Source organism: Carcharhinus amblyrhynchos, chromosome 13 (genome assembly GCF_965287045.1).
Source record: "Carcharhinus amblyrhynchos chromosome 13, sCarAmb.v2.hapA, whole genome shotgun sequence".
Classification (NCBI taxonomy): domain Eukaryota; kingdom Metazoa; phylum Chordata; class Chondrichthyes; order Carcharhiniformes; family Carcharhinidae; genus Carcharhinus; species Carcharhinus amblyrhynchos.
In genome coordinates this window covers 52,306,184-52,333,502 of record NC_137336.1, presented here as the reverse complement: position 1 = coordinate 52,333,502, position 27,319 = coordinate 52,306,184, and the positions used below count along the sequence as shown (strand labels likewise).

Here is a 27,319-nt window from a genome sequence, read left to right as displayed (position 1 = left end):
GTTTGTGCTAAGAACTCATGCCTATTAAGAATAAATTGAAACTATCTAAATTAGCAGAGGGTAGTAATTCTTTCTAAGCCACAGTGCTATTCTGACCATTTTCTTTCCAATCTCGGTAGTGGTTAGCTTTATTTCTAAAAGAAAATCTTGCTCTACTTTAAAATAGACAGCAATGTAAGTAATTAATCATTATTTTATAATTGGCGGTGGAACTAATGGAACTGTGCTCTTAATTCAATATTCAAATTAATTAAAATCTAATCAACTAACTAAAGCATATTATTCTATAATTTAATAACCATTCAGCACTGCATAACAGAAAACAGGAGCAAGACAAGGCTTGCATTTGTATAGCGCCTTTCATGACTTCAGGACATGAAAGTGGTTAGGTAATGAAGTATATTTGAAAGATAATCTCTGTTGTAAATGTAAGAAATGTTGCATTCAATTTGCACACAGCAAGCTCTCACATAACAATGTAATCATGACCAAATTAATTGCTTTAAAATATCGATTGAGGTATATATCTTGACCAGTACACCTAGAAATCTTTTGCTCTTCTTTAAATAGCAAATTAGACCTTTTACATCCATCTTAGAAAGCAATCAGTGCCTTGGTTTAAATCTCATCCAAAGAATAGCACAACAGAACAAAAACGGAAAGGCACAAATGAAAAGTGGAGCTTGTTTAAAGAACAAATACTGCATGTCCTTGATTGGTGTGTCCCTGTCAGGCAGGGAGGAAATGGTCATGGTTCACAAAAGAGGAAAAAGGAAGTGTTATGCAACGAGGAGAAAACAAGGTTCAGTTGGGTCACTTGAGGGTTACAAGGTAGCGAGGAATGAGCTAAAAAAGGGCTCAAGAGAGCTAGGAGGGGGCATGGAAAGTTCTTGGTGGGTCGGATAAAGGAAAAGCCCAAGACTTTTTACTTGTATGTGATAAATAAAAGAACGACCAGGGTGAGGTTAGGGGCGGTCAAGGATAGTTGTTTATTGAAGGGAACTTGTGCATGGAGTCAGAAGAGATAGAAGACGCGATGAATGAATACTTTTCTTCAGTGTTTACCAAGGAGAAGGGCCATGTTTTTGAGGATGTGTCTGAAACAGGCTGATAGGCGGAGGAGGTAGATTGTCTGGGGGAAGATGCATTAGCAATTTTGAAAAACCTGAGGGTCAATAAGTCCCCTGGGCCAGATGGGATATATCCTTGGATTCTTTGGGAGGCAAGGGATGAGATTGCAGAGCCTTTGGCTTTGATCTTTGGTTCCTCACTGTCCATGGGGATAGTGCCAGAGGACTGGAAAGTGGCAAATGTTGTTCCTATGTTCAAGGAAGGAAATAGGAATGACCCTGGTAATTATAGTCCAGTTAGCCTTACTTCAGTGATCAGTAAGTTAATGGAAAAGGTCCTGAGAGACAGGATTTATGACCATTTAGAAAGATGCAGCTTAATCCAGGATAGTCAGCACGGATTCGTAAAGGGTCAGTCTTGCCTCTCAAATTTGACTGAGTTCTTTGAAGAGGTAACTAAGTGTGTAGATGATGAAGGTAGAGCAGTTGATGCCATATACATGGATTTCAGTAAGCTGTTTGATAAGGTTCCCTGTGGTAGGCTCATGAAGAAAGTAAGGAGGTATGGGAAAGAAGGAAATTTGGCTGATTGGATAAGTAACTGGCTATCTCAGATGACAGAGGGTGGTGGTAGAAGGAAAATTTTCAGTTACCAGCAGTGTACCATAGAGATCAGTGTTGGGTCCTCTGCTGTTTGTGATTTTTATCAATGACTTGGAGGAGGGGGCTGAAGGGTGGATCAGTAAATTTGCTGATGACACCAAGATTGGTGGAGTAGTGGATGAGGTGGACGGCTGTTGTAGGCTGCAAAGAGATAATGACAGGATGCAGAGCTGGGCCGAAAAGTGGCAGATGTAGTTTAATCCTGATAAGTGCAAGGTGATTCATTTCAGGAGGACAAATTTGAATGCGGATTACAGGCTCAATGGCAGGGTTCTGAGCAATGTGGAGGACCAGAGAGATTATTGGGTTCATATCCACAGATCTCTGAAGGTTGACAAGTGGATAGAGCTATGAAGAAGGCCTATAGTGTGTTAGCGTTTATTAGCAGGGGGTTTGAGTTTAAGAGACATGGGGTTATGCTGCTACTGTACAGGACCTTGGTGAGACCACATTTGGAATATTGTGTGCATTTCTGGTCACCTCACTACAAGTAGCATGTGGAAGCGTTGGAGAGAGTGAAGAGGAGATTTACCAGGATGCTGCCTGGTTTAGAGGGTAGGTCTTATGAGGAAAGGTTGAGGGAGCTAGGGTTTTTCTCTTTAGAGCAGAGGATGATGAGAGGTGACTTAGAGGTTTACAAGATGATGAGGGGGATAGATAGAGTGGGCGTGCAGAGACTATATCCTTGGGTAGATGTAGCTGTTACTAGGGGGCATAATTATAAAGTTCATGGTGGGAGATATAGGAGGGATGCCTGAGGTACATTCTTTACTCAGTGGTGGCTGGAGTGTGGAATGGGCTGCCTGCTGTGATAGTGCAGTCGGACACTTTGGGAAGTTCCAAGCGGGTATTGGATAGGAACATGGAGCACGCCAGAATGATAGGGAATGGGATAGCTCGATCTTGGTTTCGGACAAAACTTGGCGCAACATCGAGGGCTGAAGGGTCTGTACTGTGCTGTACTGTTCTATGTTAACATAGCATGAGTTTTAACCTAGATTTCTGTGCTCAAGTATGAGGTGTAGTATTTGAATGCAGATTCTTGAAGCAGAGAAAATGTTATCAAGAAAGTCATGCCTTGAAAAGACCAATAACAGACTCCAGTTGCAGCATTAAATGTGTCTTAAACCAAAACAAGAAGAATTTAACTGCCGACATATATAATTTTTAAATCATTAAGGTTTCAGATAAATGCTGCTTTAAATCAGTTTCAAGTATAATATATTTCTCTATGTCAAAATATCTGTAGAAGTTTTGAAAAATCATGGCAATTATAGCAATCTGACCTATGTACAGAATTAAATGAGCCTAAAGACCGTTTAAATTAAAAGTTCTAACTCTAGGCAGTGCACTTTTGAGTCAAATATCAATTTGAATAACTGACCATTCTTTAAGGCCAATCTGGTTTCTGAAAGCATACTTAGGCGGTACTACTGCCATATTATATAATACGCCATTGGTATTTCATTGCTAGTGGACATCAAAAATAATTACTGCCATTTTTGCTTTCTTTAGTTTAAGATTTAGTGCAAGCAGCAATTTTAGAACAAACGTCAATAGGCATGACTTCTGTGCTGTACCAGCCATTTTCAATGCTGGATATTCTATAAATTACAGGCAAAAAAAAAAACCACTTAAAACCAGAAATCAGGCTAGCTTAAAATAACCATTAGTAATTAGTCTATTTTTAAGTATTTTACTTTTAACTGTGGAAACTTTTGATGTAGACACTAAGGTAGAAGGCTTATTAATTTTATTTTACATCTGCACAAACACACTCAGATTTTTATAAATTTATTTTAATGTGTTTCTATTCCAAGTGTCAGAACCTTGCATGCATCATGGAATCCCCAATTTGCATAGGCTAATGAGGAATGGATGTGATTCCAGCAGTTGCCTGGGCTGCCCATCTGATGATTTATTCTAAAAATAGTTCCTACTAGCCAGAGAGGATGAAAATTGGCCTTTGAGTTTCAAACATATCATTACAAATTCCACAAAAGGTGCTGAATCTTTAGACTTCTGGTTAAGATGGTCCAGCTACATTATGATAAGTTAAAGTAACTTCAATCAGCTTTGTTCACAATTATGAACTCATCGCATTCCTAAATGTTGCCGTTACTTAGAAGTTTAAAAAGAATGCTTTTTCCAATAAAATCATTTCTTCCCTAATTTAACATACCTGTCTGCGTAGGTCCCTTGTCTTTTTTGTCATTTTGTCAATTGCAGCATTCAGTGCATCACCCCTTTCTTTTCGACCAGCCTGAAAAAGAAATTGAAGTTTTAAATTACATATACTATGGCAACACACTGAAAAACAGTTTGTTTGCGAGCGATGTGTAATTATATGCCATAATTAACTGGAACAGTTCGGAATTTCCAATATTAATTTTAAAATGCATTAACTAGAACCATATAACATTAATCTAGAATCATATGACATTAATGTGATGAGCTTAAATTCAAGATAACCATACAAATTTGAAGTTACACTTTAATCCTTAAAATCTAAAGCATTTCCTAAAGATATGCACTTCAATGGAAAGCTTACAATTGCAGCCACTATACTTAAAACACTATTATCTTAAGCTTCAACAACTGAAAATATTTGAACAATTCAATTAAAGCCTTTTGCTTTATTCCAAGCACAGATTTTCTGCTTTTAACAGGAATTTATTCAGAAATGAGTTAAATTTCTTCTATACCCAAATATCTCAAATATGCATATTTTGAATGAATGCTTCATGGGTAATGCTTACCACCACCACAAGTGATAATCTGGTGGAGAAAGTTACCTGCCTGGTGTAGAACCTGTCTACTTTATGTTCATGTAGTGAAGGTGAAGAGTAATTCCCATTTCTTTGAAAAAGTAACAATTCATGTGTTGGAACAGAGAATACAGATTTGCACCACTGAACAGCTAGATTATTCATTTCATATTATTGCATTCCATAAAAGTACTCTGTATCAATGTTAATTACCAAAACATGGAAATGCAATCAACTTGAAAACTTCAAAGTTTAAAAATCCCATGAAATAAGAGTTTTCAAAACATTACTATGTTGATTTAAATTGTCAAGCAAACTGCAAACCAAATTAGAAATGCAGAGAGAAACGATTGAACAATATCCTTTAGGCTGTTGTGGCACATTATAGCTATGTCAGCAACATTTCGAATGTCTAACCAACTCAAAAAAGATATGCCCTTTATAAAAAAAAATCTTCCAGCATGAGATATTCCAAATCAAACCATTATTTGAAGTAATTATGCATCATTTAAGGAATGAGCAATAAACACAGGTCTAGCCAGTGACACCCAGGTCCAATGAATGAGTAAGAAAAAGGATGATAATTATTATGCCTGTATAACACTTACACGCAATGGAAGTATTGGATTTTTTCTAAACCATGAACCCTGTCTTTTAATCAATAATAAAAGCAGAAATTATAATATCCAAGCCCAATAAGGAAAACTGAGAGATGTTAAAATGTATACAATGAAAGTGGCATTCCGCTATTGTATAAAGCAATGCAACTCAATGCACTAATGCTGCCTCTGCTGGTGTTCTATCCTTGCACATCACTGTGATTTGGGAATTGTATTTTTGTACATTATCTCTACATTCATATTCTTAATTGTGGGCATCTTATTTCTTCATTAGCAGCCCAAAATAAATACAATGAATGAGATAAAAGTGGATCGGAACATTTTAAAATTAAAAACATCGAGTGAAAATCATGACAATTTTCCAACTTGTTTGTTTCAGACCCAGTCAGCTTTGTCAAAAGTTGCACTAGGTTCTACTGAAATGAAAGGGAATATTCAATTTTCTACATGTCCGCTATTCAGGAGTATGCTTAGAAAATCATTTTATAGTAGTTTATTAGGTGTCCAAATGGTGTTGCACACCAGTTTGTTTGAGGAGAATGAAAGTTACATTTAAAACAAAAAAATTAACAAATTAAAAGTTAGTGAGCAGTAGCTAGATTTGTGGTATTGAAACAGGAGTTGTAATTCCTGTCAACAATTTCCAAATTAAAGTGTGTGCTGTTGAGAAATTGTTTCTGCCCAAATAGGGAGGAAAATCTTGTGCAAAGTTTTCTGGGTCATTCTTGTACTCCTCCTAGTGGCAGTAATACTCGAGCACATCAATTCAGTGCCTTTTACGTCAAAAATGGTGCAAATAACATTTTAAGGAAGGGAAGGACAAGTAGAAATACAATTATGAATATATTTTGTCCTACAGCAAAATGCCTGCAAATAATTCATATGGGTTTTTCAATGAAACTTCACTCAAAATATTGTTGACTATCAGTATAAACGACTGGTGGTTTTGCAAGAACCGAGTATGAACTGCTGAACAACTCAATCCATGCAACATGATCAACTTGTTTCTCAACAGGACAACATTTGGCTGCCAAAAATCTAAATCATGACAGTTTTCCATTGCAAGCTTACATTCACCAGGAACTCTTATAATTACTCATGCATATTTAAAATAGGACTTTAATGGCCAGTTATATCATGTGCTGTGTATCAGCAGGGCTTGAAAAACTGTTGTGGACATAAAATTAAGCACAACAGTGGCCTGAAGTCAGAGGTCAATTTTGATAATTGTAAGAAGCCACTTCAAGGTAAGTGTTTTGCTTGCAAGCTATCAATATAACTGCACTGTTATAAAGCTATCTTAAGTTTGAAAGTGGTGATGGCATATTTTTGTTATTTCAAGTGTCAACAATGCAGTTGATTTTTTTTGCCTAAATAAAAATTCTGTCTCAGCAAAACAAAGCTTGAAACATAGCCTGGAGTAACTAACTTACACCCTTATGAAACATATTATCAAAGCAATACCTTATGCATAAGGACACAATTACACCTGCAAATGATCGCTTATATTTTCATGCGTTTACACTAGAGGAAATCCAATTTCCATAAATTTAAATCAGCCAATAGTTTATATACATGTGAATTTGGTGAGGGATTTGAGAAACCTTTGAAAGAAACCAGATAACAGCCAAATTAATGCCAATTTTAATTTCTCGGAACAGCAGGTGAGAAACAAGTCACCTCAGAAATCACACAAAATAAAACAAAACTGCTAATCAAGAAAGGTGTGGCTCCATTGGTGCCATTTGCTCTGCCCACTTATCCTCTTGTTCACATGGAATTGCATGTCCAAGGGCCACTGCCATCTATTTAAGGCGTCTGTTCTTGCTATCTTAGCAAACTTAACAACAGAGGAAACAGAATAGATAGATAGAAACTGTTCCCTTGGTAGAAGGGTTCAGAACTTGGGAGCACAGATTTATATAGTGATGTGGTGAAAGCAGATTCAATTACAGCTTTCAAAAAAACTGAATAACACCTGAAGAGAGAAAAACTACTACAGGGCTACAGGAAAATGACAGGGAGAGACTGGTTGGGTGGCTCTTGCAGAGAGCTGGCATAGGTGCTGAATGGCTTCTTCTGTGCAATCTACAATTCTATGAAACTTCAGCAGTCACAGAACAGTTTGCACACAGAGAAAGGAGGAATTATTTACGACTGCAATGTAGGAATGAGTCAAAAAATGAAATAAAATTAGCAAATAATCCACAGACTACTACTTATAAATCTGCCAAATATTACCATGATGAATATAAATAATGTTGGCCACTTTTGATTAAATTAAGTGGGTTCCTTCAGCATCACATTTTATATCATTATGAAATGAAGATGAGATTAAATTCATCTGCCATCCCTATTAGTATTTCTCAGATTATTAATTTTATAACTGTTGCATAGCAACAAAATTCTGGTTTTGTTTTTTTTTTAAGAAGTTTTGTTTCCTGCCACTAATATATAATATTTTCTTAATAGGCATTAATGTTCTTTCATGGAAAATATACAATAATTTTATAAATTCAAGAGTTTATGCTAAAACCAGTTTGAGAAATATTTCTTTAAAGTCAAAATTCCTGGTCAACAAAAGAAATGAAACATGGTCAGATTTAGTATGTAAATCGAATTGGTCTGAACAAGAATCTGTCCATGTTTCCATATCACCTGACAAGTTACACTTTATCATCTTTCATATGTTTCTGCTACCCTATACAAAAAGCCTGCAGAAATCTTGTGCTTACCAGTAGTGCTTGTCCTGCAAGTTTAAACATTTCATCAACATCTGCCACTCACAAAATCAGGGCTATCAGAACAGCATTCATTAACATTTGGGGCTTATGCCAAAAATGGGACACGTTGTCCCACTGCCTTGGCAAACAACAGCCTGAATGTTAAACTCACTGATCTGCACCTTACAGCCAATGTTCCAGACACCTCCATCATAATTCCTGGCTATGTTGTGCCCAAATGGGAGTCCTCAACTACGAAGTGCAAGGCTCATGACATCAGATCAAATAGGGGCAACAAAATTCTCTATAATTACTATCTAACACCCTATCTCAAGTGATGAATCAGTAATCCTCCATGTTGAAACCATTTAGAAGAAGCATTAAAGGTAGCAAGAGCACATTGCAATCTGACTTGGGGGCCTTAAATGTCCATCAGCAAGAGTGACTTGAGTGCATCACAACTGACTGAGCTGGCCAAGCCCTGAAAGACATAACTAAACTGGGCCTGAGGTAGGTGGTGATGGAAGCACAAAAAAACTATTTGCTCTCATTCTCACCAATCCATCTGTTGCAGAGGCAACTTTTTCATAATTCTATTGATAACACTGAAAATAAAGTTATGTCTTCACACTAGGGTGCCATCTACCTTGTGGTGTGGCACTGCCACTGTGCCAAATGAAAAAGATTCAGAACAGATCTAGTTGTTTCAAACTAGACATCCATCAGACAGTGCCAAAGGATATCCAACCACAATCTTTAACATTTGCCTAGCACATACCCTAATCCAGAGTTTGCCAAACTGGGCTCCATGGCAGGCAGGGTTTCTTCAGAATCCAACCTCTAATTGGACAAACAGGAAACAGCACAAAATTCAAATTTTCAGATCAGGGTGAGTGCAGACAGTGGAATGACAGCAAGACCAGAGAGATGGGGAGAGCAGGAAATGGGGGAAGCAGACCTCAGAATGGGAGTTGGAGTACGGCGGGGGAAGATGGGGTAGAGGTCAGGGTGATGGGTGAATAAGGATACAGTGTGAGCCAGGGTGGCAGAAGCACGCATGAGGGCGGGAAGGGCATGTGGGAGAGGTGCAAGAAAAGAGGGATGCGTGTATAAGAGAGAGATATGGGTGAGTGTGAGTATGTGCATACAAGAGATAGGGGCTTGTGTGTCTGTGTGTAAAGGAGCAAGATATGTGCATTTCCGTGACAGAGAGGTAAGAGTGTCAATGCATGTGAGGGAGAAAGCAAGACGAGAGCAAGAGTTTCTACGTGTGGGGGAGAAAGAAAAGATGAAAGCAATAAGAGTCTGTGTATGAGGGAGTGCTGAGAGTGAAAGTACCTTTGTGAATGAGGGAGAGGGAGAGGGAGAGGGAGAGGGAGAGGGAGAGGGAGAGGGAGAGGGAGAGGGAGAGGGAGAGGGAGAGGGAGAGGGATGGTATGCAGTGTCATGCCTGATATGACAATCCAGCTTTCCAGTGGCACTCCTCTCATTAACCAATTGAACCAAAGGAGCAACATCATTCCTCCTATCAAAAATGACAAAATGTAAGACTTTTTTTTGCATAAGGGAACCTTTTAATTAAAATAAACGTATGGGTAAGGAATAGAAAAGATCTTTATATATTTGTACCAACTGCACAAAACAATTTTTTTGCGGATTAACTTTTCAATACAATGGGGGCGATTCTCCCCCAAAAATTCTAAGTGCTGAATTTGCATGAAAACTGGAGTAAATCACGCTTTTTTTTCAGTGGTAATTCAGAGAAGAATCTCCCACACTGTGCACTGTCGATTGCACTAGCCTGAATCATGTAAAAAGCACTAGGTGGGCCCTATTCCCACGGGAGAGGTCAGCAACATAGCACTGAGCGGGCCACTGCACATGCACCGATCTGTCAGCACCAAGATCGGCACATGCACAGTGGCCCCTGTCTGTTGGCCTCCTGATTGCTGGCCAGCACCGTGTGCACCCCCCCGCCCTCTCCCTGCACAAGCCGATCACCGTCCCCCAAGCATGCCTAGACCCAGCTTCGACCTGACAATATCCAGGCTGAGGTGTTGAAGACTACGGCAACACTGGCATCTACCTGACAATATGGAAAATTGTCCAGTTATGTTGTGCCCTCAAACAGCAGGACAAATTCAATTAGACCAAATACCACCCAATACTATATAGAAGAGCTAATTATAATGAGTAAGAACAAGTCCAAGGGATGGACTCACCATCCATGGTTAATTAGTTAACTAGAAAGGTTAAAAATACCAAACTTAAAAAAAGTTATAATTGTGCAAGGACAGGTGACTGAAGCTGACTGGTAGTGATTTAATTTGAGGATCACCACATCTCAGGCAAGGGGCAAGGTTGAGAAGGCAGGCATTCTGAAGATTGGGTAGAATATCAAGGAACAACAAAGGATGATTAATGAGGGGGGGGGGGGAAAAGAGAGAAATAGGAGTGCAAGAGAAAGCTAGCCAGAAATATAAAAACAGATAGTAAAAATTAAAAAAAAAATCAACAAGGTGAGCATTGTCCTATAGAAAATGAGTCTGGGGAACTGATAATGAAAACACTGATGGCAGATGAAGTGAACAGGTATTTTGCATTAGTCTTCACTATACAGAATACAAAATATATCAGAAGCAACTGTAAATTAGAAAATAGTAAGGAGGACCTCAGGAAAATTACAGTCACGTGAAAAGTACTACTGAGTAAAGTTGCAGCTGATTAGAACAGAGGACCTGATGGACTTCATCTTAGGGTCTTAAAAGGAGTGTCCACTGAGATAGTTGATGCACTTGTTTTGATTTTCCAGAGCTCCCGAGATTCAAGGACAGTCCCATTAGATTGGAAAATAGCAAATGGAATTCCATTAGTCAATATGCAAGACAGAATACAAGAAACTACAGGCAACTTGGCTTAACATTGGAGACACGGAAAATGTTAGAAACTAATAAAGTTAGTACAGGGCACTTGCATAAGCTCATGATAATCAGGCAGAGTCAACATAGTTTAGTGAAAGGGAAATCATATTTAACCAACCACTCAGCTCATTTCCAGGACATCACTGTTGGGAGTTCTTTGGCTCGTGTCCTAAGCCCAAACACCTTTCAGTTGCTCTGTCAACAACCTTCCTGATAACATTCAGACGTGCAGATAATCACAAATGATTGCAGTGTCATTAACAATTCCTCAGAAAGTGATATAGTCTATGTTTGGATTCAGCAAGCTCTAGACAACATTCAGACTAGGAATAAGTGCCAAGTGCATTCATGACACATAAGTACCAAATAATAACCAGATCCAATATAGGGAATCTACCCACTTCCTCTTGTCATTCAATGTAAATAATGTTACAATGTAAAATTGACAGGACCAGCCATATAAACAGCCCAGGTATAATGGCAGAGGCAGATGGGATTCTGCAACAAGATGGGATTCCACCATTTACAAGGCATGAGTCAGGAATGCAGTGGAACATTTTACACTTGTCTGGGTTCAGCTCCAAAATACCCTATCCACCACCTTAAACATTCACTCACTCCACCACTATAATACAATAGCAGTAGGGTATACTATCTAAAAGATGCACCATAATAACTTGCCAAAGATCCTTACCAGCTTAACTCCTATCATGTAGAACAGCAAACACGTAGGAACATAAGCACTTGCAAATTCTCTAAGTCACATACCATCCTATCTTGCAACTATATCACTATGTTTTTACTATCATTGGGTCAATTCTCTACCTCACAGCATTGCACGTCTATCTAAACATTACTGCAGTATAGCTCACCATCACCTTCAAGGGCCAAGCAATGAGGGATAAGCAATAAATGCTGGCCTTGTCAATCAAGTTCTCATTCCAAGACCAAATGAAAAGAAATTTGATTGAGCCCAAACTCACACGCAGAACAGCATTTTAAAATTCAGGTTGACAAGATCTTGCAAGGAAAAAGGAACGGATAAAGATAATTTTTTTCACTGCCACAATTTACTTGCGTGAAGCGGTTACAGTCATTGAGAGGTGAGCGCCTGCTACTAAGCGCAGAGAGAGAGCGCGCAGAGCATTCTTTAATGAGTGCCGAGCAAGAGAGCTGTGAACATTATTTGTTTTAGATTCCAGCGTCCTCAGTAATTTGCTTTTATCTCTGAGCATCCTTTGACGAGTGCCGAGCGAGAGAGTCAGTGTGAGTGCGCACACGCTGAGCATCCTTTAACAAGCACAAGAGCAAGACAGCCTGTGAGGGATCTCCAGGGATCTGCAAAGCTGGCGGCCACCACGTGGCTAGCAAACACTGGTTTGAACGCACAAGATTTAAAAAGAATTCCTTAAATCAAATGAACCAAACAGAGGAAGACCTCTTGGAGCACTGGATGCTGATAGGCTAACTAGGCAGCATATGAGCAAAGGCTTCGAAAGGTCTTGCTATGATTGGTCCATATGATCTCATTGTTGCTGTGCAAAGAAACCTGCAGCCAATAGCAAGGCCAACATGAGGTGCAAGTCAGCAAGAGACAAATCAGCCAAAAGTGGGATGGCGGCAGCAGCGGCAAGGCGAGTTTTTTTTGGAGGGGGGGTGGGGGGGAAGACGGGACACGACTGGTGCGCACGCGCCCCCACGCAAGAAAGAGACGTATGCGTGCGTGCACGCAAGAGAGGGGGAGACCTGCACGCACCCAGTAGAAAAAAGCGTGTGCATGCAAAAGGGGTAGATGTGTGCATGTAAGCCTGCGCTTGCAAGAGAGGGAGACGTATGTGTGTATGTGTGGTGGGAAGGGGAGAGAGGTCTGTGCTGATATGATAATCAGCTTTCTAGCATAATTCCTCCAATAAAAATAACAAATGAAAATATTTTGAGAACTTTTTTTAGAGGATTAATGTTATGGGGCCATGAAACTATGTTTTGGCCAGGAGTTAATATGAGGGGGCCACGTGGCTGGATAATGTATTGTGACTGTGTGCCTCTTCTTAATTCCTAATCTATGCATAGATCATAGCTTAAAAAAAAGTCTTGCTCATATTCGATTTGCGTTTGCACCTCTTTCTTGACATAATGGGGACTTTGACATTGAGAATATTTGGGATTCCCTGATTCTCTTGGTGAGTCACTTGGAGGTCTATGGCTCAAAAATGTTATGAGTCTCCTTGACGGAAAGATATGGAGGTAAACAAACAGTGGGAAACATTTAATGAAACAATTCAGGTGTTAAACAAGAATACATTCCATTGAAGACAAAAACTCAACAAAGACTCCTCTGTGGCTTACAAGAAGTTAAGGATAGTATTGGATTAAACAATAAATGTTGTAAAAATAGTAGGAAGTCTAAGGATTGGGAGGGTTTTAGAAATCGTAGCTGCAGAGATGTAGATGTGCAATCTTCGATATTCCAGAATTCTTGAGATTTGGAAATATTCCCACCTGGTTGGAAATTGGCAAATGTTGCACTGCTTTTCAAGAAAGGAGAGGGGAAGAAAACAGTGAACATTAATTTTTTTGGAAAACTGCTGGAATATATTATAGATGAAGCCTTAACAATGCGCTTAAAAAAAAAACATTGAGCAATTAGAAAAGTCAGCATTGTTTTACTAAAGGGAAATCTTGTTTGACAAATTTCTTGGGAGTTTTAAAAAGAGTAAATAAAAGGGAACCAGCTGATATATCCACAGAATCCCTGTAGTGCAGAAAGAGACCATTTGGCCTATCAAGTCTGCATTAACTCTTTGAAAGAGCATTGCAGATTCTTGCATCCGCGACATTTTTGTAACCGTGTGATTTACCATGGTCAATCCACCGAACCTGCACATCTTTGGACTGTGGGAAGAAACCAGAGCACCCTGAGGAAGCCTATGCAGACAGAGGGAGAATGTGCAAACTCTACAGAGGCAATCACTCAAGGCTGGAATTGAACACGGATCGCTGGCTATGTGAAGCAGCATATGCCGCCCTCTGGCATACACGGATTTCCGATAAGGGCTCATGGAGATGCGGGTAACACTCAATTTAAAAACTTACATGAAACTTCCCTGCAAATTCTCAACTTAGCCAAAACTTCACGCACTCCAACATTCTTTGATTAAAAGCCTGGTTAGCACGGTCTGAGGATTGGTTAATGGGCACAAAGCAAAGAGTGGGCATAAATGGAGCATTAGTTATTTACATTCTAGATGAACGACTTCGATGAAGAATCGGAGAGTAATGCATCAGTTTACTGATTATACCAAACTACATAGAAAGGCAGGCTGGGGGAAGGACACAAAGACTGTCAAGAGAATTAAGCAGGTTAAGTGAACAGGCAACTAGATGCGACATAACATAGGGAAGTGTGAAGTTATTCACTTTGGTCCTAAGAATGAAAAATTCAGTATAGTTCAAAGAGATCAAGGTGTACTTATACAAGAAACACAAAGTTTGCTTACAGGTGCAACAAGCAATTATGGAAGGCAAATGACATGTTGGCACTTACTACAAGGGAATTTCAGTGCAAGAATAAAAGGAAGCTTGCAACATTTGTACAGGGGTTAATGCAACTCCATCTGGAGTAGTGTGCAGTTTAGGTCTCCACATTTAAAAGGATATACTTGCAGTGGAGGCAGTAGAGCAAAGATTCATTAAAATGGTCCCAGTGATGAGTGGGTTGTCTCAAGATGAGGCTGTGTAAAATGGACTTGTATTCTCTTGAATTTAGAAGAAAGGAAGGAAATTTAATTGAAACCTACAAAATTCTGAAGGGGCTTGATAGGTAAAACAAAGATTGTTTCCATCAGTCAGGAAAACCTGGAGGCAGAGTCAGAATAAGGGGCCAATCATTTGGGGCTGAGACATGGAGAAATTATTTAACTCAAAAACAGTTGTGGATATTTAGAATTCTCTATCCAGGAAACTGCAGGCATTCCACTGTTGATTATGTTTAAGGTTGGGATAGACATTGTTTTAGTATCAGAGAATTAAGTGATTTGGGAAGCAGGCAGGAAAATAAGAGTTCAAGCCCAATATCAGCCATGAACATATTAAATAGCAGAGCATGCTACATGGTCCATGTAGTTAATGCTGGATCCTATTTCTTATGCTAATGTTCAAGATGGTGTGCAACAAATTGTTATAAACCAACAAGTAAAATGTCAGATAGTCTAATAATAGAAATTGTCTGTGTGATATTTAACTAACAGTTTTCTTTTCAAACCAAATCAATTTAATCTCACTGTGATTACAATCTCACTTCAATATGAAAGTTTATAGATCCTTAAACTGAAGTTAATAACTTTCTCTTTGGTCCTACGTCAACCAGGCACTCACTTTAAACTCCCCACTGCAAAGACAGGCAAATACTAACTCCCCAATTCTGATCAGAAACTGTTCATTGCAATACTCAGTGTAGCAAAATACTCCAATGGCTAAAATTACTCAACTATATTTGATTGTATTTGGTGGAACTGAAAAACTATTGGCAATTACATTCATGTCACGTTTTCCTAGCAAAGTATCACTACTGAATCATATGAATGCCGACAATGAAATGGGTGGGAAGTGAAGGGCAGAAAGATGCCTCAGATGAGAGGTGAATGAGGAAGAAAGCAGAGTGAAAATCATTAGAATGACAAATTAGGAAGCTTAAGATAAACAAAGGTCTAGCCTACAATGATTTTCATCTATGGGTATTTGTGGAGTTGACTAACACTTCAAATCATTTTATTCATTTTGTTCAGAGTCAGCTGAAATAGGATAGTGTCCCAATGGATTAGGAAGTTCCAAAAAAGGTCCCCATTATAGAAAAGGCAACGGTCGAACAAAAATTACCAACCTCTAAGTTTCAGCACATTTCTTGTAGAAATCTGCAAGGCTTGGATGGTTTAGGCCTCCATGTTACAAAAATCATTTAAAATTAATGGAGAAAGCCAAAATGATGATTATATGGATCATTCCTGAAAGTCATAGAGCATATGTTCTGAGCAAAGTTAGTCTCCCAAACAGCTTTACTTGCTGAAAAAAAAACAGCAGAACCGAGGGGAGGAACTGATCATTAACATTTTCTTTTTCCATGGGGTATAAAAGACTAAAGGTACAAAAGTAATATGAAAAGACTTGCTTAAATTTTTTACTTCTTAAAAATAAATAACAATAATGGGCAGATGACCAGTCTGTTTAAAAAAAATGTTGTAGAAGTAGGTAAATGCTAGTTCCCAGTTGGAAAACTGATTGTTAGTTTGGAGGGACAAACCACTCCTATCCAAAAACTACCATATTAAAAGCAACTGGTTGTTAAGTGTGACTTAGTTCTTAGGTCACTTGTGGAGAAAAATCAATGCATTTTTCTGCTACTTTTATAATACAGTAGTGCTATTGACACCACCTGGTGATTCTGGTATTCGTGTTGTATACGTGTGCCCCTGCAGCAAGAAATACCAACTTGACAATCACTCCGCACCCCAAGAATCCATGTTTTTTGGAAAATGCTAAGTTGAACACAACTTACTTCTATAGGCAAATGATTTGATTAATATACCTTGCTGGTCTGTATAGATCGTCACCAGCTAGTGAGGAAAGTCCATGAGTTAAAAACTGATTTTGTGACTTTTCAAACAGCTCATTTTTACAAGCATTCTGAAATTTAATTGCATCTAGACAGACTGCAAATTAGGAATCCTCCAAATCTGTGGACAACAGTATCCTTTAATCTATATATAGGGAGCATTACACTTTTTAAAAATTTAATCTAACCTCAAATGTTCCTCTTTCTGCACACCACAACTATTCTACTTAGATTTTCCTATTTTCTTGGCCCTATTCTTCTCCAACCAACCCATTCTGAATATTAAAAAAACAACAGCCTCTAGCCTAGTCTGCTAGCAAAGGCTGGTTTAGAAATAACTCAAAAAGGTGAGTTGTGCTGTAGAAGCATAGAAAATTTACTTCATGGAAGGAGGCCATTGATGTATCATGTCTTATCCTTTGCTTCCTGTTACTGAGTCAATTTTGGATTCGACATGCCACTTTCCCTTGGATCCTGTGAACTTTTATTTTTTTAATCAGTGTCACGAGACCTCGTCAAAGGCACCGCTTGAAATACATAAGAACATAAGAAATAGGAGGAGTAGGCCATCTAGCCCTTCGCGCCTGCCCCGCCATTCCATAGGATCATGGCTGATCTGCAGTGGATTAGTTCCACTTTCCCGCTTTCTCCCCATAACCCTTAATTCCCCTATCAGAAACCTATCTACCCGTGACTTAAATATATTCAGCGAGGTAGCCTCCACCACTTCAACAAGCAGAGAATTCCAGAGATTCACCACCCTTTGAGTGAAGAAGTTCCTTCTCAACTCTCATCTAAACTGTGCCCCCCGCTACCCCCCCCCCTTATCTTGAGGCTGTGCCCTCAAGTCCTGCTAAATTTTCTAAGCAGGAAGAATCTCTCTACCTCCACTCTATCTATCCCCTTCGTTATCTTATATGTCTCTCTGTAAGATCCCCCCTCAGCCTTCTAAACGCTAACAAGTACAGAGCCAGTCTATTCAGTCTCTCTTCATAGGCTAACCCCCTCATCTCTGGTATCAGCCTAGTGAACCTTCTCTGCACTCCCTCCAGGCCCAATATATCCTTCCGCAAGTGCGGCGACCAAAACTGCACACAGTACTCCAGCTGTGGCCTCACCAGTATCCTGTACAGTTGCAGCAAGACCTCCCTGCTTTTATATTCTATCCCCCTCGCTATAAAGGCCAGCATTCCATTTGCCTTCTTGATCATATGCTGCACCTGCAGACTGGGTTTTTGCGATTTGTGCACAAGGACCCCCCAGGTCCCTCTGAACGTAGCATGCTGCAGCTTTTCGCCTTTTAAATAATAATCTCTCCTATTATTTCTACCAAAGTGGATAACCTCGCACTTGCTAACATTATACTCCATCTGCCAGGTCCTCGCCCACTCGCTCAGCCTATCCAGCTCTCTCTGCTGACTTTCCACACCCTCCACGCAACTTGCTTTTCCACTCATCTCCGTGTCATCAGCAAATTTCGTCACCCTACACTCAGCCCCCTCCTCCAGATCATCTATGTAAATGGCAAACAGCACTGATCCCTGCGGCACTCCACTGGTCACCAACTGCCAACCAGAATAGCACCCATCGATTCCAACTCTCTGCTTCCTATTAGACAGCCAATCTTCTATCCACGCTAACACCTTACCCCCAACTCTATGCACTTTTTGTGAGGCACCTTATCAAACACCTTTTAGAAATCTGAAAACACCACAACCACCGGTTCCCCTCTGTCTACCGCACTAGTCACATCCTCATAGAAATCCAATAAATTTGTCAAACACGACATCCCCTTAACGAATCCGTGCTGCGTCTGCTTGATCAAACCATTATTTTCTAGGTGCCTCGCTATTTCTTCTTTGATGACGGATTCTAACATTTTTCCAACTACAGACGTTAAACTAACTGGCCTATAATTCCCTGCCTTTTGTCTGCTACCTTCTTTAAACAGCGGCGTAACATTAGCCGTTTTCCAATCTTCTGGCACTTCCCCGGAGTCCAGCGAATTTTGATAAATAATTACTAAGGCATCTGTTATCACCTCTGCCATTTCTTTCAGAACCCTGGGATGCATTCCATCTGGTCCCGGGGACTTGTCTACCTTCAGTCCCGTTAGTCTATCAAGCACTACCTCTCTAGTGACAGTTATCGCATTAAGGCCCTCATCTCCTACCATCCTTCTATCTTTAATATCCGGCAAACTATTTGTGTCCTCCTCGTGAAGGCCTCAGCCATTTCCTCATCTCCCACCACTAAATCCCCCCTCTCATCTTCCAAGGGTCCAACATTCAGTCTAGTCAGTCTCCTCTATATATTTGTAAAAACTTTTACTGTCATTTTCTATATTTAGAGCTAGTTTAGCTTCATACTCTATCTTTCCTTTCTTTATCTCCTTCTTAGTCATTATTTGTTGATTTTTAAGTCTTTCCCAATCTTCTAATTGACCACTATTCTTAGCCGCTCTTAACACATCAGCTTTTAATTTAATACTCTCCTTTATTTCCTTCGATAACCACGGCTGGTTATCCCTTCTACAGTCCTTCTTTACCACCGGAATATTTGAAATTCTTGTAGACTACTTCAAACATTGTGCCCTTTATGGAACAATGGTTAAAATACGGCCTTTTCCTAGAATGTTAAACAGTGCTTATTTAAAGTCACCACCTTCTTGAAAAGTATGTTACATCTGACTTGTAATAACTAATTAGGTACTAAACAGTTTTAAAGGAATCCTTTACTTACAGCAAAAAACAATTACTTATAAGCACTTTAAACTCGTAAAAAGCATTTTAAGGTGAATTTGACACTGAGCTGTATATGGAGAAATTAGAACTGAAAACTTGATCAAAGTTTTTTTAACACGCTCCTTAAAAGAGTGTGGGGAGAAAGTTTTAGCGTTTAGAACATAGGCAGTGAGACAACTGCCAAAGTCACAGTAGATTCAATTTTTAAAATTCTGAAGTATTTCAAACAAAAATGTTGGCCTTTTAAAAGCAAGATTGTTTAGACTTTTTCAGATGTTATTTAACATGAAAGGTTTTGGTCTTGGCCTCCATTGTCACACTTTTGCCTTTTGACTTTGAAGGTCATAGGTTTGCAACCCACTTCAGGAACTTGAAAGCATAATTTGACACACTTTTTCCTCTAAGTGCGAAAAGATTTGATTTTTTTTCCCCCTGGGAAAATGGATGTGATTCTCTCCCATTTTCACGCTCGTTCAGCGCTTAAAATTTTTTTGATAAGATCGCCCCAAAGACTTTGGTTAGCCAAAATTTTAAAAACCAAACTGGCCTTTATTAAGATCAGATTCTGAAGGAAGGTTGTCAATTTCTAACCTTAACCTACTTGTTTCTCGCCTCACATGCTGCCTGATTTTTTTTGTATATTTCCAGAATTTTCTGCCTTCAGTGGCAGCATTTTATTTCACTAGTTAGATTGGATTTCTACCCCATTTCTCATGTTATCCTGATATTTTAATGGTGATGTGAAACAAAGACATTTAGACATGTCCAAAGATGCAGGCAGGATAAACAAAGCTTGTACTTGCTTTGCGACAAACCTTTTGGATGCATGATTTTATGGAGGATTTTCCATTGTAATGTTGGATGAACATGCCTTGCACTGTGCCCACGAGCTGAGTTTTGAACATTTGAAGTTATCCCTGTTTTAAATCATTTCTGTGTGCCGAAGTTTTTCAGAAGCAAAAGCCCAATAAATATTACATGTCTAGGAGCACAAGCAGGATTTCTGGTAAAAGATGTAATATTATGTCTACTGTTAGCAATGCAGTGCTACAACAGTACCACTAAATGTTCACTGCAGCACTGGCCAAATTTTTTTTTAAACAGACTAGCTCACAACCCAGAGCATAAAGTAGTATGCAAGAACATACTCATAGCATTAGTGCTAACTGAACTGACAGATGGTAGTATATGCAGTTAATTTTATGAACATATTTTACATGGAAATTCCAATTGGGTCTTGGAGCCCCAGTTAAAAGCAGCAATTGATTGTAAAGTAAATACACTTAAAAGTTTAAACTGTGGAATATTTTACAGTTTATCCTTGCGCACACGTTTGTGGGATCTCATTTTCTTTGATATGCAAATATAATTGAAAACCAGGTGTCTTAATACTTGCTGTCTTTTGAAGTAAGCATACATTTGTGTTGGTGTGCAACTTTCTTATACAATGGAATCTTAAATATGTGAGCTGAGTGAAGGGACTCCGATGTAATTTGCACTCCTTGGTCATGTTTAAATGATACTTCAAGCAGAATATTGTCTGCTACTGATTTGTACAATTGTCATTCATAAACATCCATGACATGTTTCCGCTTCAGTGGGCTTTGTTACCATCAAATTTACAATTCAATGTCTTGTTTTACTTTAATTGTGCTGCCCACAATGTAGCCCTGAAATAAATTTTAAAATTGAATTTATACTGTTTGCAGTTGACTGTCTTCAAGTATAGACTTCACTATACTCCCCAGTATAACACCATCACAAATTAATGTGTGGTAGATAATGACAAATGGAGTAATAGTGCACAAATAGCTGTAATTAGACCTGAAGTAACATCAGATTGAGGTGAGTATTTGGTGCAGTAATGTTTCTGAAGAGATGATTGAAAATAACTTGAACAAAATTGTAATTTGGATTGTAAAACTGTAATCGTCTTGCTCAGGTTTTGATCACTTCCCTGAAATCTTGCCTTTGAGCTGAAGATCAAATGGTGACTCTTTTGAAGAGCACCAACATCACAATACTCAAAAGGAACTAAAGTTTACAGTCATATTTTCCTCAATCTGTTCTTTTATAAAATAATCAGCCAGGAATATATATAGAATGATAAACTCAAAACCCAAATCAGTCAAGTTTGTCTCCCTTAACTGCAGAGCTGCTTCGTTGACATCATAATTTGCAATAGGCTTCAACTTTAGACAAACATTTCAGGTCTGCTATATTTAGTTGTTAACTATTTCAGTAGTTAAAGTTTGGAAACATGCCACCAGATGGAATCAATTTGGGAGAATGAGAAAAGGGCCAAAATTGATACAAATATGTTCTCTGAATTTGGTCACTGGTTGACTTTGAATAGTAACTTTTCAGGGATTCATCCAGTTCACTCATTATGTAGCTAAGCCTAGAAAACAGAATTAAATCTGTGGTTTGTTCTGCATTAGTTCAGGCCTGCCAGGATACAGCAGAGGCATCACAATTGACTTTAAAACTTTGGGTTAGGAAGTTGAGGAAGAAAGATAAATATCAGTCCCTGATAACTATGCAGTGACCTTTACTGAAAGTTACTGAGTCAATTTTGGATTCAACTTGCCACTTTCCCTTGGATCCTGTGGGCTTTTCCTTTTCTAACCAGCATCACGAGACCTTGCGGTTATTAGGGTAGGCCAAGATTAGGTTTGGCTGTGACGCTGTGTGGTCCAACTCCCTGCCATGGTTACACGTGTGGCATTGATCACTCTAAACACATTGAACTCCAATATAAAATTAGCAGACAGAACATACAAACATGCTTCCAAACACTAGTATTTCTACAAACAGGATGAATACATGAATCAGTTGATCTTCAAAATAGAGTTCTAAGTCAAAATCTTACATAGGTCCACCTTATTATTTTGCTTCAATCTTTCCAGTATTTCAAAACTGAGATTATAATGAGAAAAAATTCCAATTTCATGAAACCATACAATAATTCTTCATTTTATGATGTATTTAGGAACATGTAGTTATCAATAACCTATCTACAATTAGGAAACATTAGAAACAGAGGCAAATTGTAGAATGAAATTTCTACTCAATTCTATATTCAGATCAGATGACTTGTACCTGAAAGTAGTATTTTTAATAAAAAGCTATTTTATTTTTCAAAGACCAGCTATTTGCTTCTTGGAGGTTTCATCTTTTAAAAATAATACAACAGGAACAACAATGGATAAGGATCATATACCCAGTACTTCCCCTTTTATTTATTAGTCATTTTCGATGCTTCAGTGTCTGTTTCATCCAATTTGCAGACTGTATGCAGCATGAAGCTCATCATCATGCTACTGAAAAGCCTGAAAACATTGCACGTCACAAGCTTACGCCAGCCTGCCACCAATCTGCAAGTCTGCGCTCTTGCAGCACCAGCACAGCTCTCCTTTCCAAAGAAGCTTTCAGTCAATGTGTTCGCACCGCTAGCTGGTCTCTGCACAAGTACTTCATTACCATCAACAAGTTAAGGATAGGACCACCAGCTGTGCAGGCGAAGGTTTGGGCTTCAATTAAGCAATTGAATGGACAAGTGAAGGAAATGTTTGTTTTCATTCATCCTCAAGAAAAAATTCTATAGTCCTAAGCCAGTGGAAATCAAAGCAGGGCAAGGGCAAAGCTTTGGAGGAAACGTTACAGCTGGGATAGGTGAAGATTTGTTATGGCATTTTTCTTTTTGCTTCCAACTGGAATACTCGCCATTGTCATATGTGAAAGCAAATAGAAATCCTTTTTGTGTCACGTCTTTTCAAAAGCTGCCTCTTCCACTGGAACTTCTTTCCAGCTCACTGCTCGAGGAGTCTGAACAGAAGGATAGTTGAATGCAGTCTCCAATGTGCAGAAAAGAATGGGTAAGTGTTTTCTTTTGAAATAGGATTTTGAAAATCCAGATGGGAGGGGAACAGAGGGGCTGCAGGGACAGAAGGGGAAGGAGGAGCAAATTATTTAGCTCGTTGGAAACATATAGAATGTTTCCCCCCTTTTGAAAACAAAATCATGTCTAACAATTCTATCATCGTTAGCTGCAACAGCTTTTGTGGGGGAGGGGATGAAGCACCTAAATCACCATATATGATGGACTGTTTAGGCTAGAAACCTAAATGAATTTCATTTGATTGCCACCTACAGGTTTGCATTCGAAGTGGCCATTGGGGGGGCCAACAACGGTGGCATTGTGTGTGATGAGCATGTTGTTGAAAATGCTGCCTGCCTCAGGCACAGCATGTCCACAAAAATGCAGATGCGAGGAGCTGCTCTTTTACTGTGATTCCCAAGGTTTTCAAGGAGTACCCGACAATGTCTCCCACGGGTCTATAGGCTTGTCGCTCAGGCACAATAGTTTTGTTGAACTGCAAAATGATCAATTTACAAGCTACAGCCAACTTACGTGGCTCTATTTAGATCATAACCAGATTTCTGTTATTCAAGTGGATGCCTTTCAAGGACTGTATAAACTTAAAGAATTAATCCTCAGCTACAATAGGATTGTGCGACTGGCAAATACTACATTCAGCCAACTGATTAACTTGCAGAATCTGGACCTGTCATTTAATCAAATTACTTCTCTGCAACCAGAGCAATTCCACAGCTTACGAAAACTTCAAACACTGCACCTGCGTTCAAATTCATTAAGGACCATTCCTATAAGGATTTTCTGGGACTGCCGAAGCCTGGAGTTTTTGGATATAAGCAACAATCGCTTGCGAAGTCTGGCTCGTAATGGTTTTGCAGGATTAATCAAACTCAAGGAGCTTCACTTAGAGCACAACCAGCTGACAAAGATTAATTTTGCTCATTTCCCTCGGCTAATAAGTCTCCAAACACTATTTTTACAATGGAACAAAATTAGTATCCTGTTATGTGGAATGGAATGGACTTGGGACACACTGGAAAAGCTCGATATAACTGGAAATGAGATTAGAACAATTGAGCCTCATGTTTTCCTTACAATGCCGAATCTAAAGATACTTCTGATGGATTCAAACAAGCTCACCGCATTGGATAGCCAGATTGTTAACTCGTGGAAATCGCTAACTCACATCGGTCTTTCTAGTAACATGTGGGTTTGTAACAAAAATATTTGTGCCCTGGCCTCTTGGCTAAGCAATTTCCAAGGTCGATGGGAGAACTCAATGGTTTGTGCTAGCCCAGAGCACACACAAGGCGAGGACATATTAGATGCTGTTCATGGATTTCAAATCTGCAGCAATCTTTCAGCAACAACCACACAAATAACCACTGGCTATACAGACTCTATACAGCAGTCAGAAACTACTGAATACGGAACAGAATTAACGTCTACCGACTCCGGTTCAGAGGATACTGAAAATCCAACTATAGAAACAACTGCTGAAGACTTCCTTGAGCCTGATAATACTCTCTTTACTCACAGGATAATAACTGGAACAATGGCTCTATTGTTCTCTTTTTTCCTCATTATCCTTGTGGTGTACATTTCACGGAAATGCTGCCCCCCTACCCTAAGACGTATAAGGCATTGCTCCATGATGCAACATCGGAGGCAAATTCGCCACCAAGCCAGGCAGCCCATGGCAGATTTATCTACACAAGTACCCTATAATGAATATGAGCCCACCCATGAGGAAGGCGCACTGGTGATCATAAATGGTTACGGACAATGCAAATGTCAGCAGCTGCCTTATAAAGAATGTGAAGTATAAATTACTGAGCTCATGTAATCAACATACAGTTTAAGAAATGGGAAATCTGTGAGTAAAATGCTTTCAACTTTTAACTACAGAATTGAACATTAATATTTTTTATTTGCAGAATAAAGTTACCAAAATTCTGGCACTGGCTCTCTTACTCTAAATTGTACCTGACACTGCAAATGAAAGTCAGCCTAGATTTCTCTGTCTGGATTTGCATCATGCCATACAAGCTAAATTTATTTTTGTAATAACTATTTTGTTTGTCGGTGGAAGAGATTGCTTGACTCACAACACAGTTAAAAAAATTACCTTAGCTGTGCTGAGTTAGACAGCTTGTCACTAAAGATCAAATATTAAATTGCCTCATGTCCTTGGCATCAACCTCGCCACAAAAAGAGACCTTTAGATAAGCCAGTTACAGCAAGTTATTAAATAATGGGCTCATTTTGAAATCATGCCCAAACTGTTTCATAAGGGAGAAATCAGAAGGAATTGATGAACTGTTTTTTAAACATCAAAACTGAAAAATTTCGAGTTTTTACTGTCAGGGTTAAGTGAAGTTTTCGCTCGATTAGATCAATTAAGTACATTAAAGGTGGTTAACGGATAGCTGTGCTTTCATAGAGAACGTGTTTGTGAAATTCACTCAATTGTACAATAAATTTTGCTCAACCTTGAATAAAAACAAATTAAAAAAGGTCAAATACTATGACCCAGATAATATAATATTCCAGCTAATCTGCACTTCATACTTTCAGAAAAACATCCTGAAGTCAGTTAACAGTTAAAATCATTGCCACATAAAAGAAATTTAGCAGAGGTTAGCAAGTCGCAGTAGAAGACTGCAATAAGTAAAATACATACAGCAACGTTCAATTGGTTGATTCAAGGAACAAGCTACCGCTGGGACTTCAATCAAATTACAGAAAATGGAAATGTAGTCATGTCCTAGCTGACAAATTAACGTGTTACAGAAATAGTGTGCAATCAACCCTCTAATTTTTAATTGAGCTAAATTTTATCAACTTAACATACTGTTGTCCACCAGAAAGAATGGCAGCATATGGGAGTCACAATGAATTTCAGTTGCTTTGAAAACACTTGGACATACTATAAAACAACCAGGAGTGTGCAGGAATATGAACTGGTAGCAGCTTGCAAATATAGACAAATAGATCTATAAAACAAGGAAAGACATGCTACTGACCACTTTCCTTCATGCATACTGCCGTCCACCAATCTGGGTTTAGTCATACCATCATCTGCTACACCCCGGCATTCAAATACAGTCAGACTCTTCCTCAAGAATAAAAGAGAGTAGACTGAAAGTCAAAGCAAGCATAAGCTTGTATAGGAGAAGGCAGGAAGCAAGGATCACCAGGGACCAAAAGAACTTAAGAATGTGAAGTTGGAAAATGAAAGCATGTATAGATAGATTTACAAGTTATAACTTCAAATTCAAAGCAACATTAATTTTGTAGTACAATGCTGCCCCCTTTACTTGAGTTGCCTGAAAATAAAATTCTGTCAAGCAATGCACTATATCTGCGATGATGTAGTCAAACCAGTATCTTTTGGGCTAACACAATTTGTTTTGATATATGGTTTAATAAATATGCTACAGAGTAGCATACCACAGGACTACAGTGAAGGCATTTGACTCGTGCCTTACTTACCTCAGAACCAGACTGAAATTTAGCCCATAATATTAATTTATTGCTGCTTTATGTAAGGTTCAGAATTAAAATCCAGTTTAAAACCCAAATTCAAATACCTGCATGAGATCAGTGAGATTCATAAAATCAGCAATCTCTTTTTCATGCAATTTGAGTTTTTTTGGGGAAGTAAAGCACACAAACACAAAGCTTTTGTTGGGCAAAGATTCCCTAGCTTTCTACAATTTGTTCCTCTCTACCAAAATTGCATCAAATTCCTAACAAATTTCTACAGGTTCTGGAGCGTGAATTTTGAAAACAACATAAATATCACTAATGCATTGATTGATCATAGTGCAAGAGTGGTTGTAATTTAGCACAAAATTGGATATTGCACTGAAATGGGCCACAAAGGTAACTCAAGGGAAATGAACACGTCACTAGGCTATTAACTCTTACATACTGTATTAAACACATGCTTCATTTTGCATCCAGCTCATGGTACATAGGATCTGAAAGTGTTCAATTCTGACCAATACAGAAAAATGAAATCATTTATTACCAGGACTCAATTATATCAATAAATATTTTTAAAAAAAGCTTACTTTTGTACTACCTCGACCATTAGTATCAATACTGAAAAATCACAAATGTGTAACTGCAGGCAAGACTCTCCAAAAATACAAACTTGAAAAATATCCTACGAATCTTATTCATCTTAATTGTCACTATAAGGGTCACTTAATTGTCAGATAAGTGTTCTTACCTATTTTATAATTCCTTACAGTACTAAATCTGTGTTAGTCTTAAAAACAATACAAATCCTACTAATCTCCAGAAATATTTTT

The 27,319-nt window shown here is 38.7% G+C and overlaps 2 protein-coding genes across 3 annotated transcripts in view; one reads left to right on the top strand and one right to left on the bottom strand.

Moving 5' to 3' along the window:
- Positions 1-27,319, bottom strand: part of ctnna1 (catenin (cadherin-associated protein), alpha 1) — a 172,664-nt gene that overhangs the window by 45,386 nt on the left and 99,959 nt on the right. The window contains exon 8 of the mRNA XM_080201695.1: positions 3,916-3,996. Within this exon, the coding sequence (XP_080057821.1) occupies positions 3,916-3,996 (81 nt within the window). The remainder of the gene's footprint in view (positions 1-3,915; positions 3,997-27,319) is intronic.
- Positions 22,552-27,319, top strand: part of lrrtm2 (leucine rich repeat transmembrane neuronal 2) — a 119,493-nt gene continuing 114,725 nt past the window's right edge. For both annotated transcript variants that reach the window (XM_080201697.1, XM_080201698.1), the window contains exons 1-2: positions 22,552-22,995; positions 23,273-24,873. In XM_080201697.1, coding sequence (XP_080057823.1) covers positions 22,992-22,995; positions 23,273-24,825 — 1,557 coding nt within the window. In that variant the 5' untranslated portion in view covers positions 22,552-22,991 and the 3' untranslated portion in view covers positions 24,826-24,873. The remainder of the gene's footprint in view (positions 22,996-23,272; positions 24,874-27,319) is intronic.